This window comes from Cygnus atratus, chromosome 14 (genome assembly GCF_013377495.2).
Source record: "Cygnus atratus isolate AKBS03 ecotype Queensland, Australia chromosome 14, CAtr_DNAZoo_HiC_assembly, whole genome shotgun sequence".
Classification (NCBI taxonomy): Eukaryota; Metazoa; Chordata; class Aves; order Anseriformes; family Anatidae; genus Cygnus; species Cygnus atratus.
The window spans coordinates 169,006-184,221 of NC_066375.1; the positions used below are offsets into that span (position 1 = coordinate 169,006).

Genomic DNA, 15,216 nt, shown 5'->3' on the forward strand with positions numbered 1-15,216 from the left:
ACAGGTCCACATCCTTCTTGTGCTGGATGCAGCATTCCAAGTGGGGCCTCACGAGGGCAGAGCAGAGGGGCACGATCACCTCCCTCAACCTGCTGGCCACTCTTTTGATGCAGCCCAGGACACAGTTGGCCTTATGGGCTGCAAGTGCACACTGCTGGCTCATGTCAAAATGATAAGGACAAATCCATGATGACAAGAAGTAAAGAACAAGATGTCTAATTTCTGCAAGTGTTTAATTCCCATGCAACCCTGAGACTATGCACAGGATTAACACTTCTATTTTGGGTAAGATAAGATATTGGCAAAGATCTGATGAGAATTTACTTACTATGCTCCAGTCACATGTCTGTTTCATTGCAGGACCTTGTTGACATCACTAACCCAATTCAGCCAGGACTTACATGAAGATACAAAGAGCAACACAGATAACATAAACCATGGAACTGATGCTAAAAGCTGAGGAAATCAGATCAGTGTTGATCACAGTTTCTACAGCTGCTTGAGTAGGTCAAAGGCCTGGACCTTGCAGGGAATTAGTGAAACTAATTCATAAGATATTACACATTACACTGTAGATGGTCCTCATAGGTCACAGTTGCCTATACAATTTCAAATAGAAAGAGTGATGAAAGCATTGGTCGTGAGAGACTGGTAATTATCCAACTCTCTGAGACCTGTAGTGAGGTTAAAGTGCTTCTCTGTATGTGTGTGTGAGAATAAACAACTAACCTTGTACGTCATGGGTCAAAGGCAAAGACACATATAAGTATTAAAAAGTTGAGAAAGGGACAGTTCCATTGCGACAGGTGGGCCATTCTGGCTAGTGAAGTGACTAGCACTTCACCAGATATTAAGACAGAATTCCTCTGCTTGGCCACTTGCCAAGGCAACCTGAAAGCACAGCTGCAACATTCGCCTTTAGTATGGAAAAAAGATTTTTCCCCCTCCATTTTTATTTGCTGCAAAGCATAATTCAAAACTGAGTTAATTAAGTTAACAAAGTTAATTCAGTGGTGTTTGGGTGAAGATTCATAATCACAGAATCAGAAAAATAGTCTGGAAAGGATCTTGGGAGATCCTCTAATCTATCATCTTTTACCAAACTGCACTGATTTACCAAGAACTGTTCTTACAGATCCCAAGTACAGATGATCTCTTCTCTTTCTGCCCTCCCCACAAAAAAAAATGTTATTCTGTTAGAGAAGAAATAGTACTGGTCCTTGACAAATCCACTTTGGAGACAAATAGCAAGCCTGTTATTTTCTACATGCTAACAAATTGTTTATACATGCCATAGTTTTCCTAGAGCTTGACATTAAGATTAATAGTTTATATCCTTTCCTTTCTCTGTGTACACAGACTTCTCTTTTCTCCAGGCTTTTCTCCTGTGAGTTGCTTGCTACCAGTTCACTGAATTTACTGAAATCTGTCTTTGCTTAGAAGGAGAAACATAAAACCAGCAAAATAGAAACAAGAGACCAGGATCACAGGCTGACAACCACTACCATCCAAACCGCCCTTTACATTCATATCCTCAAAAAGCTGTATCTGCCACTACAGTCAGGTCTAGTAGAGCTTCCTCTCCTGTGGCTGTCATTAATTATCATCTTCTGTTCTGAAAAAAACAGTAATGCTTGCCACAAACTTACTGAACCGGCTGTACTCCTGCACTGAGTGGGGTACAGGGCAGCTATAACTTCCCACTGCTCTGCACTGGATGATTCTACTTGGTTTTACTTCTAGGCAGCCTGTGACATAACTGGTAATGCCCATTCTTCTTCCCTTTTAGCAGTCTCTCAAATTGCTTAGAAAAGATCCTCCTACTGTCTCAAAGCAAGTATACAAATCCATGAGAAGCCATCTCTTCTTCTCTTGCCTGTTATTTCTCACATGTTGCACACTACTGTATCAATATTCCAGACGTAGCAGTTATCCAGGCAGGTCTCTACAGTGCCATAGTTAGAATTTTGATCATGATTAAAGATTTCCAGCTCCACTTGTTTATTCCTCTCACAACATACAGAAGTTCACAGCACCAGCTCACTTTTCCTCTTTCATTTTTTTTCCACGTCTTTGTGACAAGTAAACCTCCTTGCTCCTAGTTTTTTCTTCAATATGACTGCTGTTTCCTCCCTGAAGTGATAACAGAAAACACCTCTTTACAAAGTTAAAAAGTCATGTCCCATCCATCATTTACCTTAAGTTCCCCCGACCAGTAGACGTTGATAAGTATTTAAGGAACGGTGAGAAAGATCTTCTCTCCTCCTTAAACAAGAAGCAAGAGGACAACTTGTGGACAACTTGTTCACATCCAGAATTCTCTCATGGCAGCTCCCTCCAGTAAGCAGGACTCATCTTTTGCAAAACCTAGGCACAGGAGGCAGCACTGAATTGGATTAAGAATACTTAATGTGCTTGCATAATTATTATCCTTTCTGTTGGGCTTTCTGGAGTAAGTCTCTCTACTTGTACAAACAACTGATCTACCAAAAGTTCACCTTATTTTCATGTATTACTGTTTGATGTGTACATGTTGGCCTGTTACTTTTTCACATTGGTTAACTAGATCTTGGGATGGAAACTAAAAAGAAGGACCTGATCAAAAAAAAGCACATCTGCCTTAATGTCACATAGGCTCTTGGAAATGCCCTACGTAGTGGGGATGTAGAAAAATAGCCCAATAAAGGCCAAGCCTGCAACAGGTACGTTTCTGAAAAGACCCTTCACAGCAAAGCTAATGGGAAGGAGCCAAAAGCTCATGCTATCCTTTCTGCAGACCAAAGAAGCACCAAGGGAATTTATTCAAGAGCCAGCCAGCATCTGTCCCGTCCAAGGCCACCTCCTCTGTTTAATGTTCACATTTTTTTTTTTTTTTTTTACCAAAGCGCACCCCTGTGGGTGCTCCTCACAGAGTTATCAGCGACTACAGCTTTGCCCTCAGTGCTAGGACTCAGCGAGCAACCCAACAAACGGGAGTTTTACACGGCATCCTTCCAAAACGCCGCTTCTGAAACATCCTCGCCGGTCTCGCCTGGGCGCACGCCCCTGCGCGGCCTGCGCCGCGGGGCCCAGCGGCTCGCCGGGTGCTCTCGGGACAGCCGCGACGGGCTGCCCCCAGCTGCAGCGCCCGGCCCCGGCCCTCGCCCCGGCCCGCCGCGGCTCGGAGCGCCGCCGCTGCCCCCGCGGGAGCACGGGGCTGGGCCGCGGGGCGGCGCTCGCCGCCAGCACCTCGACGGGGCCGGGCCGGGCCGGGCCGAGCCAGGCCGGGCCGGGGCGGGGCGGGGCGGGCCGGGGCGGGGGCCGCTCCCACGCTGGCGGGCTGCGCGCAGCCTGTGAGCTGCGGACCCAGCACCCGCAGAGAGCGACCGCTGGCCGGGCTGCAGCATGCGGCTCGCCCTGCTCCTGGGGCTGCTCCTCTCCCGAGCCGGTAACAGCGCGGGGCGGCAGGGCTGGGCAGGGCAGGGCAGGGCAGGGCAGGGCTGGGGTGCGGTGCGGTGCGGTGCGCGGCCCCGGCCCGCTGCCGGCAGAAGCTGTGCCCGGGGCCGGCGCCCCTCGCTGACCCCGTCCGGGCGACCCGTTTGCGCGCTCCTGGCGCCGGGCGAGCCCGGGGCGCGTCCCGGGCTCGGGGCTCCCGGCCCAGGCAGCAGTGAAGAAGCCGTGTTTCAAACCGGGAAAGACATGCTGCTGCTTTGACCTGAAACGTGAAAAGAAAGTGCTGATGTGACCAAGGAGGGATGCTCTGGGGCGGGGGAACGGATTTCATTGAGGCGAAGCTCGCGGAGGCGAAGGAGGACGACTTGCTGCTCCGACTCGCAGTGGGGAGCGACAGATGTCAGGAGCTGATCCCTCAACGCAGCAGAAAGGGCATAAAGACAGTGTCCGTTCTAGCTCTTGGAGGAGACGCTGGACCTGTCAGAGATAACTTTGCTGAGAGCCTATTTTGATAGCAACCTTCTAGGCAGTCCCCCTCTGAAATGCTTCAGGATGATGGTTTTCTGAGATGAGGCTCAGTTTGCAAAGACCAATCTAGGAAGCTCCTGTGGAGATACAGCTGTTTGTCTTACTCTGCCGTATACTACTGACAAGTCACAATGGCTGAGGATGGAAATGGTTCCTCTTTCCAGTTCATCTTGGGCAGTCTTCATGGTTGAAGTGGCTAGAAATAGAGAAACTACAAAACTGCTCTGAAGCGCTCCTAGACCCTACCTATGGGATGTCAGTGCTTTACATTCAGAAAAAGGTGCAGCTGCTGAATATCATGACTGCTATAAAGAAGAGCTATTGTGCTGAGATCTCAGTAGCATTTACAGCCACATGATTACAGTAGATTTCCCACAGTTTTCCGTTGTCCAAATACTAATGCTTATTTTATATCTGTTCTTAATAAAGCAAAGGTTTCCTTTCTGCAATTGTCCTCTCTTTCAAGAGCATGGAGCGCAAGGGATATTTAAATAATAATACTATTAATTGTAACTCCATAAATATATATAACAGAACACGGAGTCACAAGGGAGAATAAATGGCTGTTGTATTAACTATTAATTTCTCTAAGATGCAAATAATCATGTTTTGTGAAGTGAATATTACTTTTATTTATTTATTTATTTATTATCTGCAGAAGGGACTCCTGTACAGTCCCTTTAATGCTTTTTGCAAGCTAAACTACAGAGCTTTCTAATTCTTTCACCTGACTGCCTGGAATTATAAGTTTTTGTTGTTGTTGTTTGTGTGTTTTTTGTTTTTTTTTTTTAAAGAAGAAGCATGTCATGTATTAGGGCTTAAGACAATGCATAGCTATTATATGATGTCTGTTAAGGAGAATTGTTTTAAATTTTTCTGCTTTGAGGTTTCCAGCAGCTTCACCCAAAGCGTCTGGTATAGGCCTGTGGCAAAAACACAGTCCATTCATTTATAATCAGTTTTGCTCTACCCTGTCAATAACTATATCACTTTAAAGTTTTGAAAATGTCACTTAAACCTCAGGTGCTTGTTGAGCAGAATTCTTAAGGCTAGAAAAGTATGTCCTGGCCTTTAATGAGCTTACTACAACAGCTATTACAGGCCACTGTTGGAGATGGTACTTTGTTCTGGCCTTGTGAGGTAGATCAGTTTGTACCTCTTAGAATTCCAAAGCTACTGGAGATAATAGAATCATTGAATCATTTAAGCTGGAAAATTTGCTATTGGAAATTTGCCCTGCTTGCAGCCTTATGGGATGTAATCAAACTCAGAATGTTCTTTAAGGTTGTGCTGAGGTGGAATGCCTAACCAAAACCTACTGTGCCAGGTACAAAGCATTTCTGATGAGAGATTGTTTTTCAGAAAATTTACAAAGTCATACAGTCTTTATATAACAGCCAGATGAACAACAAAGTACAGGAAGTTGCTAGAAAAGCCAAGAAATATGTATGATTGGGACAGAGACACCTAGATAGCATTACTGGGCTGTAGGAAAACTAGGAAGTTTGAGAAGCAGACTAGTATGGAATTAAACAGCCTACTGCTTACAGCAAATAAACTCATGAAGCCAGCAAAAGTGAAGGAAGTGAGAAAACAAATTAGATAGCGAAGACAGTATACCACGTAATATAAGCTGAACCTATATATAAATTTAGCTTGTAGTGAAGACAAACAGAAATAGTAGTACAGCACCTGCTGATCAAGAGAATGATAGGTGAGATCACATACCCAAAGAACATCAAAGATAGGTGTTAGGCTAGGCATAGTTATTTCCCCAAAACAGCCAAGCAATATTGTCCTGAAGGGAAGAAACGTACTACTAGCCTACATATAAATTCTGTTAGCAAATAATCTTGTTCCAAGTCTTCACAAGTCTAGGTTGGATGGGGTTTGGGAAACCTGTTCTAGTGAAAGGTGTCCCTGGCCATGCAGGGAGGTTGGAACTAGGTGGTTTTAAGGTTCCTTCCAACCCAAAACATTCTGTGATTCTATGGTTTGTTGTACCTGTACTGTAAACATAGATTCATGTACTATAGAAGTGAAGAAAGATTACAGACTGAATTCACCTCTGTGAAAATGACAGCTCACCCTCTGTATTATCCTTAGGACAGAACAGTCTATATATTTAAAAAAAAAAAAAAGTCATCAAGTTTTAAAGATTGTATTGTTAAATTAAGATTATTTAATACTTCCATAAGGTGGTGGGGTGTATATAAATTAATATATATTATATATATATATATTAATACATGTGTTATACAAATACACACAAATAGTTATACTCAAAATTCACAAATGACCAAAAGATGAAAGCTGACAGGTCAAGCCTGCATCCCAGCATTTTTGGCAGAAATTTCAGGGATTCAGTTCTATATACTGTAAATTGATTGCATGTCAGTACTTTTATATGAAACTACTTGCATCTAGTGATAAGGGTTTCTTCTATTATACAAAGGATACGTATATTTATTCTTACGTTTCCAAGCTCAATAAAGTAGTTGCTTTTACACCCTGGCAATGGCTTTCTTTGCATCTCTTAATGACCAGTATATACATAGCAATGGCACTAGCGCTGACTTACATCATGCAGCATCGGGTTAGTACTTGTTTGTTTCACTGAGCTTTTCATTACCCAGATAGAAGAGTTTCTTCAAAGCAGGCCTCAGCAAAGCCAAGGTTTCCATAGGGATTTACTGCTTCAGGAAAATACAGAGCCATCCCTGATCCTGGCCAAATTGAAAGAGTGAAGGGCGATAGGGGAAAAAAAAAGGTTTTATTAAACAAAATATTTTTTGAGATTTTTCATTAATCTTTTGTTCCCCCTTTAATACAGTAATACTCATCCTTTTGTTTCTAAATGGAGAGCTTTTGCTCCTTGCTACGTGTATGAAGGAACCCAACCAATTCTGCCTTGAGTCCTTACTGGGAATGCCAACAGAACAATGATAACGTGTTTGTGTGGCATTCATCTTGACTGAAGTCCTAACAATCTTTTCCCTGCTTGACCAGGAGACCTCCTGTCTCTGCCAAGGAGTGACTGCATAGCAGCGGAACAGCTGTGCCTCTCAGACTCCATCTGCAATGCCACCTACAGGATTCTGGAAGACTGTGCCCTTGCTAAGACTCGCTTCCTTCCACTGGATCATGATAGCAGGGTCAGATGTCTAAATGCAGAGCTAGACCTCGGAAACAGCTCTTTACTGCACTGCAAGTGTCACCGACGCATGAAGAGACAGGAGCATTGCCTACGCATTTTCTGGACTGTTCACGCCAGCATGACAGATGGTGAGATGAAATAATATGAATTTAGAAGGTACTAGTAAGGCTCAACCCTGCCCCACCACCTGAAAAAAAAACGTGAAGGGCCACTTCCCAACACTGCAGGTATCACTTTGGAGCCACATCTCCCAGTAAAGAGGAGTAATTACTTCTCTGTTTGATAAGCATAGAAAACTGATCTGGTCTGCGACTGGCCCTTCAAATACACCAGGGACCTTATGAAACAAAGATAGCTAGTTTGAGACATTTACTTATATTTAGTGCTGTGAAAATCACCTCAAAATGGTCACATCTGTCCATCACTGAAAATGGATGTGAGTCACACACACTGTAACGGCATCCATGAGCACGCTACTTCTCTCCAGCTTTAATGGGATGCTTCTACTTGGCCTCCCACCAGGGACTGCCAATGCTGCATATCTCCTCACTAGCACTGAGGCTGAAAAAAAGCAAATTTCAACATACACCAAATTCCAGCCAGAGGAAATCTAATGACAAAATGTAATGCTGTTGCTATACAGTAACACCTTTGCATCTCCAGCAGAACCATTCTTGGCATTTGGCTTTGAGCATGACAGAACATCTCTGAACCCCAGCCTGAAGAATCACAAATAAGAGGAAAAAAAAAAAAGGAAAAAAAGCTGGTCACAACGCATTTCTCCCACTGCATAAACTAAAATACCTTGTGTCTTGCCTAGGCTATTTCAATTTGGAGACCTCTCCTTATGAGAATCCAGCAAATGAAGAACACTGGAAGACAGATTATAATGAACTGGCAGCTCTGCTATCAGGTAGGGATTGTAATGGTTATATGATATGCTGCTGCTGGTTTTTAACTTTTCAGGGGCTGAAAATTATTAAGCAGAATGATTTGAGGTAATTGCCCTCAGAGGAATGTCTGCTCTGGGTACTTACCTATATTTGCACCCCTACCAAATATAAATATAGCTACAGATCCAGGCCTATGAAACAGGCAGTAACCCACAATGATGCATTCTTTGGAACATCAACCAATAAAATATGTGATTTTGTAACTAACATCATTGCAGTGTCATACTACAGGCACACACCAGGACTACGTTGCTTTGTTCATTTTGATGTTAGCAATTAGACCATCAAGTAAGGGCTACTCCTGTTTCCATGTAAAATCTTTTCTGAAGACTTGCTTCTTTGTTTATGGTTTGGGGTTTTTTTTGGCTTTATAGGCTCACAGTTAGCAGGAGATGCAACAAATCCGTGCCTGAAAGCAACTCATGTCTGTAATCTGAGCAAGAAGTGTGTTCGGCTGCGCACAGACTATGCCTCAATCTGCACCAAGGGAGCAGGAAGTGAGGACATGTGTGACCGTCGCAAATGCCACAGAGGGCTAAGAAATTTCTTTGAGAAAGTGCCTGAGGATTTCACTAGAAGGATCCTGTTCTGTCCGTGTCAGGATGAACTTTGTGGAGAACGACGCCGGAAAACTATTGTTCCTGATTGTTCCTTTCAGTATAACACTAAACCCAATTGCCTCTGGCTTCTGGACTCCTGCTTGGAAGACCACATCTGCAAGTAGGTCTAGCAGCAGCAGACACTAGCCACAAGAAGAGAACAACATAGACACTGATAGTCTTATTTTCCTTCCTACAGATCCCGACTGGCTGACTTCCAACAAAACTGCCAACCTGCAGATATGTCCCCAGATGGTTGCTCTCAGCACAATCATGCTGCATGCCTGCAGGCTTACATGGGGATGATTGGTAAGTGATACCCACGGGAACACACAGGGTGAATGCCTTTAGGCAACAAACTTGCAGTCACACTGCTATGCTGTGAGGGACTGTCTTGCTTTGATGCAGGTAATAGTGCTCCTTATGCCCATAAACATGCCTTAGCCTAATTGATGATAGTGTTCTCACTTTCTTCTGAGGTAAATGCAGCCCAAAGAGAGCTCCTTGGTGGCATTTATCACTCTGTTTTGTCCCATCCACTGCTGTCAAAGCAGCAGCACTTGCCTGGGATTCTTGCACTCCTGTTCGCATCAGAAGCTGATGCAAAATGCTCTAAATGCCTGACCACTGGGACTCTCTTGGCTGTATGAATTAAGACATTCCTGCTGTAGGAGCTACATCATGATCACAGCAGAATCCAGTTGTAGGATAGGATCATTATTATACATGCCCTCACTGGATCATTATTATACATGCCCTCACTTCTTAATGTTTACATTCCTGGTGGTTTAACACTGTGTGCACACTATCTTTGAGCCAGTCAGAACAACAGGTACACAAAGCACTATCAGCTGTTGGAATGAAAGTTGTCTTTGCTTACAGACATTTGCTGTCAACCTGCTAATACTTTTTCAGAATGGTTCAAAGGAGAAGCTACAAAGTGCAACAGTATCTCAGAAGCTGTAATTCTAGACTACAACTTCTGTTTTTCCAGATGTTTTTGCTATTTTCATCCCAAATAAACTCTGTGCTCTGAATGGCACACTACAGGTGTGCAGCACTTATTTGGCAAAAAGCATTTGGCCACGCAGTATTGCCTGCTATGTGAGAACTGAGAGAGCCTTTTGCTGTTATATACCAGTATTGCAGTTGAATCTCTGCAGATGCTTCACGTCCTTCAGTCTAATGTTTTCACCAGGTTCAGTTATCAGTATACGTCACCATCAGATTGTCTGAGTCGGGATTAACAACCTCCCCACTTTCTCACAGTGTAGCAGACTGCACATGTATTCAACAGACCTAGGTCACCTTGCAGGGGCTTCTGACCTCTTCTGAGTAACAAGCACATCGCAATGGAAGGCTTCTGCCTCCAGGGTAGCATTGCCTTTAACATAAGAGGATCATGCTTCTTTCATTTAGTGAAGTAAATCTTGATTCCCATTTCTGGGGGTTTGGGACAGGCACGCCTATGACACCCAACTACATCAGTAACTCCAGCGTGGAGGTCTCCTTGTGGTGTACATGTGAGAGCAGCGGCAACCAGAAGGAGAAATGTGACCAGATACTCAGCATGTTTGAGAGCAACAAATGCCTCGGTAAGCATCACATCATGGAACTGGGGAAACAGCTCAGCACAGGGAAGTTCAAATCCTGTTCATTTCAAGATCCTACATTGCATTGCTCTTGCATATAGTTCTGTCTTCTGAAGTGTTTCCATGATCTCCTAGCCAACCTACGGGACCAGCCTGGATCTGCTCACAGAGGTGATTTTATATCTTTTACCAACACAGACACCAGTGAAGCTATCTATAAACAGCATTCAAATGAAGAGATTACAAAGAAATCGGGGGGTGTCAGATGTGTTGTATCCATAGGTTGCCGAGTAGCCCCATCACTGCATCAGGATTATGGGGTTTTGGTTCCTCCTCCCCTTATTAGCAACATACCTTAATAAGATTTAAATACTTCGTTTGTAAAAGCTTCCAGATGATATCAAACAAAGAAATCAGCATAATTAGATAAATGATTATTTAAATCTACCTACTGCTATACTGAAAAGACTTATACCCAGCACTATAGATACACCTACAACCTAAACATCCCACCTGAGATACTACATACCTGCCCCTTACAAATAGCTGGCAAAGTCCCATAGAAACCCAAAGGTCTTCAGGTAGAGTGAAAATTGGCTTTGTAGTCTCTTCTAAAAGTCACAAGTAAACCCACAAAGTAACATGCCATTTATTAAACACAAAATATGTATTTTCTAAATCAAATCCATACAGGCTGTGAGTGCCTTTCTTAAAATAGCTACCCTAGACTTCTGTTCACTAAACTCCAAGGTATGCACAAGAAAAGTACAATAAGACTCTTGCTTTACTTCTGTTTACAGAAAATACTATTTGGTCTCAAATGCACCAGAAGCAGACAGGTCTGGAACGACAGGAAGACTTATTCTATTCATCTTCCCTAAGCTTCCAAGGAGACAGTGCCAGCACATCTCTTGCTTCAGAAATGTCCCAGGTACGTATTGCTTTGTTGCCTCCAGCAAGTAGTGAGTCAAGCAGCGTAGAGACAGTTGTCCAATAACCCCGGATCTGGAAATGTATGATTTTGGACACCAAAGTGAGGGATGCCATATGCATGCAGAACCCTAAGCTGCTTTAGCTGAACCTATTCCTTCCACAGACAAGCAGAAATAGGAGGCCTTGCTGCTTGGCTGCAGAAGTTTCCTATAGTCTCACAGCTGTGCCCAGAATTGGAGGCCCTACAGAGGTGTTTGAGCACAAATAGGTCTAACTGGGATTCATTCCTCCTTTTCATTTCCTAGGTGGCTGAAGTGAAGACACATCGAGAGACCTCTGAACACAGCAGTTTGCCTATGGTCTCCTCTGTATATTCTGGAACTGCTGTTTCTTGGTCATCTCTGTCTCTGTTCCTGCCCCTGTTGCTGAGTGCACTTTAACTTGGCATAAATTGCATCTTTCTTTCCCATATTATTAATCTTATTCCATATCCAGGCACCTCCCACTACTGATTTACCCTGGAGAAACAAAAGGCTTCTGGAAAAGAGGAAGGGAGTAGCCTTAATCCATAAATGCAGTCACTAGAAACCTCTCTCCAGCTTGCACCCCACTTTCCCCCAGTCAGTTTGCACTAAGAGCTGCAGATTTGGAGCCCACCATTGCTTCTGCCATGTTAGTATTTTGAGTAAAAGTCCAGCTGATATTCAAGCACAGTATTTTAAAACAGAAGTCTGAATTCTGTCAGAACTTGTGCAGGGTTAGGTTTCTGAATAGAGGGAGGCACCTTTAGTCAGAAACAGCATGGAGCTGCAATAACAGCATGGAGCTGTAACAGAGGAGGTTCAGGCTGGATTTTAGGAAAAGGTTCTTCTCTGAGGGGGTGTTCAGGCACTGGAACAGGCTCCCCAGGGCAGTAGTCACTGCACTGAGCCTGCCAGTATTCAAGAAACATTTGGACAATGCACTCAGACATATAGTTTGATTTTTGGGTGGTCGTGTGCAGAGCCAGGAGTTGGACTTGATGATCCTTGTGGGTCCCTTCCAACTCAGGATATTCTAAGATTCTATACCTGACACTGTATCCTATCACCCCACCTCCTGAAGCTCTTCCTCAGGCACAGAGTACAGCATACCATCTTTAAGATTTAGTGGCCTCACTCCAGGGGGAGTTGCAAACAAAGCTAGGTAAATGTAAACATAAAGTCCCTGTCAAACACCAGTTCTGGATTACTTTCAGTTCCTTTTATGTTTATTTTTTTCCAAATCCATTCTTTTAAATATATGAAAAACACTATCCCAGGTCAAGGATGCTATACCCCAGATTATGTTCTTGCTTCTTTCAGTTTTGCCCCTTGTAACTATACGTAACATCCATTAGCATGGCTAGCAACAGACTTGTATTTTGTGGGTTAGCAGAGGTTTCTCTACTCAACCCTAGTAAATTTATCTAGCCACGGATGACCTTGCCAGGCCTCAGGCCAAACCTTTTTAGGAATGCTTACAGAAAGCGTATAGCTCATTGAAGCTGTATTCACTACACTGAAGTTGTATTCTCCTGGCACATTCAGTTGCAGAAGCCTCTGAAAGATGGAACTAGTTTGTACCTTTCCACATACTGAAGTTATCGTTTTCCCCTTTCACTCTCTGCCAGCCTCCTCCTTTGCCAAGCTCTATTTCATAATCTGTTTATTCTGAGTGTAAACATGTGCACTGTATAACTGCTGTTATTTTATGCTGCATTGGCCTGTTAAAATGTGGTGTTAAGTAAATATTGATTTCTGAGCATAGGTTAATAGTCCACAATCAATTGTGTGCAAGAGTTGCCTCATCAGCCATCTTATGCTTTTAGGATAGCTGGAAACTGAGTTCAGTACAGCTTCTCTGCACACACATATAATGCCTCTTGTTCATCCTATGAGGTACAACAGATCTGAACAATATTATGCACAGCTAATACTGTGTGAGCAATACTACAGTCCTGAATAGATGCAGAACAGGTTAGCGTTTCTTTTTGCCTTGTGCTTTATCTGCTCCCAGAAAGGTACCAGCTAGGTAATGTGCTGTGGTTCCCAGTCACTATCAGACACCTTCTTACTAGAGAATCTTCCATTGCTAAATGTATCAGAGTAGCTGTCCTTCTGCAGTGCTAATATTTCTGTTTAGAATTCCAGCCTTCTCTTACCTTCTTGGGCAGGTAGGGCAGGAAAATGATTGCATGGATCAGGACTTTGTCTGTTGCACAGAGAAGCAACACCTTATTTCCATGCAGTAGGAACAAGTATCACGTTATCTTAATTAAGAGGAATATGAATGCTGTTATTTACCATTGCCTACTGAAATGTGACTATGTGAATCAAAAGACAGCATTGTTTCCACGTTTGTTACCCCTCTTTAATGAAAACAGAGCCCATGTTACCACAGAACTCTGAGATCTACATTTGGCCATCCTCCATAAGGTGAGGCTGGAAATGTGTGTCAAGGCTCTTTATTGTAGCATCGTAGGTTGTGTTATCTCCAGAGATTGCTGGAGAGTGACAGGGAAGAGGAAAACATTGCGCTTTACAATTTCCACAAATCAGTGAGAACGTTTATCAGAAAGATAGAATAGCTTTCCCTGAGCCATCTCTACCACATATACAGTCTACAGCATCCATCTTCCACTTATCTATGCTGTGAGCTTTCCTCTTTCTCCACTTTAGTGCTCTGAGACAGGTGGATATGGGTAAAGGCATTAGCATTTGTTGTTTGTATTCATAGCACTGTGGACTTTTAGCCCCTAATGAGAAGGTTACTGATTGCAACTGCAGCCTCCTGTTGTGCCCTGGATTACATAGGAAAATGCTTTACAGTCAGACAAAATCCTGCTCTAGACAGAAATTAAATAGAACACATCAGTTGGGATTTTTCTCCAAATGTCTTACGTCCTTTTTCTATGTACATATGCACCTTTATATATACAGCTGCCTCCTAAAACTCATTCATCAATAACTGGAAACAAAATTTTCCTATAAATACACCTGCACTCACAGGTACTCACACTGATGTGTGTAGAAATCCATTTTTACTTAAACTTTCTTAACACCTAATCTCCAAATATCACAGTTGTTCAATGACACAGCATATGTGCGTGCAGAAGTATAACTACTACTAAGAAACATCATGCCAGTATCAGTCCAGTTCTGCTAGCATCACAACACATTCAGAACAGTTCCTACTATCTGTACTACATGGTAATTTACAAAAACCAAAACAACAACAACAAAAACCCCTCAGCATCTATTCACTAGTAACTGCAATACAACATCCAGCTAGCACCTTTGCTCTAAATACAAAAATAATCTAATAGAAATTCTCTGTCCTGTCAGTCTTAATATTGAACTCTCAGCAAGCATATAAAAGGAAGGAACCTTCTAATTGTTGTAATGTAAATTATTTTTAAGAGTGTAAAATAATGCCAAAACTCAGTAATAAAATTTATCTTGCAACTCTAGAAGTCTCCTGCCTTTCTGTGCCTTTAAGAGAAGCTACACTCCTTAGTGTCTACTGCTGGACACATTATGGGAAAGAAATTTAAAGAACAGAGACAGGATCTCTTACCAAGCAATCTCAACAGTAACTTTTACAGACATCGCTCACTGTCAGGGACTTCAGATATGGCTTCTAGAAATCTGATGTAGCTTTAGATTTCTTAACATGGTTTAATGTATTTACAAAGGGCATTCACATAGTTCTTTTTGAGCAGTGAGCTCAGTCACTGTGTTGGATGAGTTATTTCTTGTCTGACAAGTGAGAGAACTGGTAGGCATTTCTTGTCCAAGGTCACAAGCAAGGTTATGCCTGAGATAAGCCTTGGATTTGGAATCCCTGAAGCATAATGCCCTAGCCTCATTAAAATCATTCCTACTTCCTCCAGCAAACGCACAAGCTTAAGGAACAATCAAAGGAACATGTTTTTCTTTTTAAAGAGGGACACCATTTGTATCACAGATACGGAAAAAATAAGCTTTACTTCAAACAGTAAT

General features: G+C 42.9%; 1 protein-coding gene across 1 annotated transcript; it reads left to right on the plus strand.

The window, feature by feature from the left end:
* Positions 1–3,295: 3,295 nt before the first annotated feature.
* On the plus strand, positions 3,296–14,687 carry GFRA3 (GDNF family receptor alpha 3). Its single transcript, XM_035560682.2, has 8 exons — positions 3,296–3,427; positions 6,970–7,245; positions 7,938–8,030; positions 8,445–8,790; positions 8,869–8,978; positions 10,130–10,264; positions 11,062–11,192; positions 11,500–14,687. Exons 1-8 carry the CDS (start codon positions 3,385–3,387, stop codon positions 11,632–11,634), a joined length of 1,269 nt encoding a protein of 422 aa, XP_035416575.2. The 5' UTR covers positions 3,296–3,384; the 3' UTR covers positions 11,635–14,687.
* Positions 14,688–15,216: the final 529 nt, after the last annotated feature.

Bases quoted from the DNA above. Each gene is read 5' to 3' on its own strand.
- GFRA3 (XM_035560682.2), top strand. From the start codon at position 3,385: ATGCGGCTCGCCCTGCTCCTGGGGCTGCTCCTCTCCCGAGCCG. The intron at 8,979-10,129 runs GTAAGTGATACC...GGTTTGGGACAG, and splicing joins GGCTTACATGGGGATGATTG to GCACGCCTATGACACCCAAC. The intron at 11,193-11,499 runs GTACGTATTGCT...TTCATTTCCTAG, and splicing joins TTGCTTCAGAAATGTCCCAG to GTGGCTGAAGTGAAGACACA.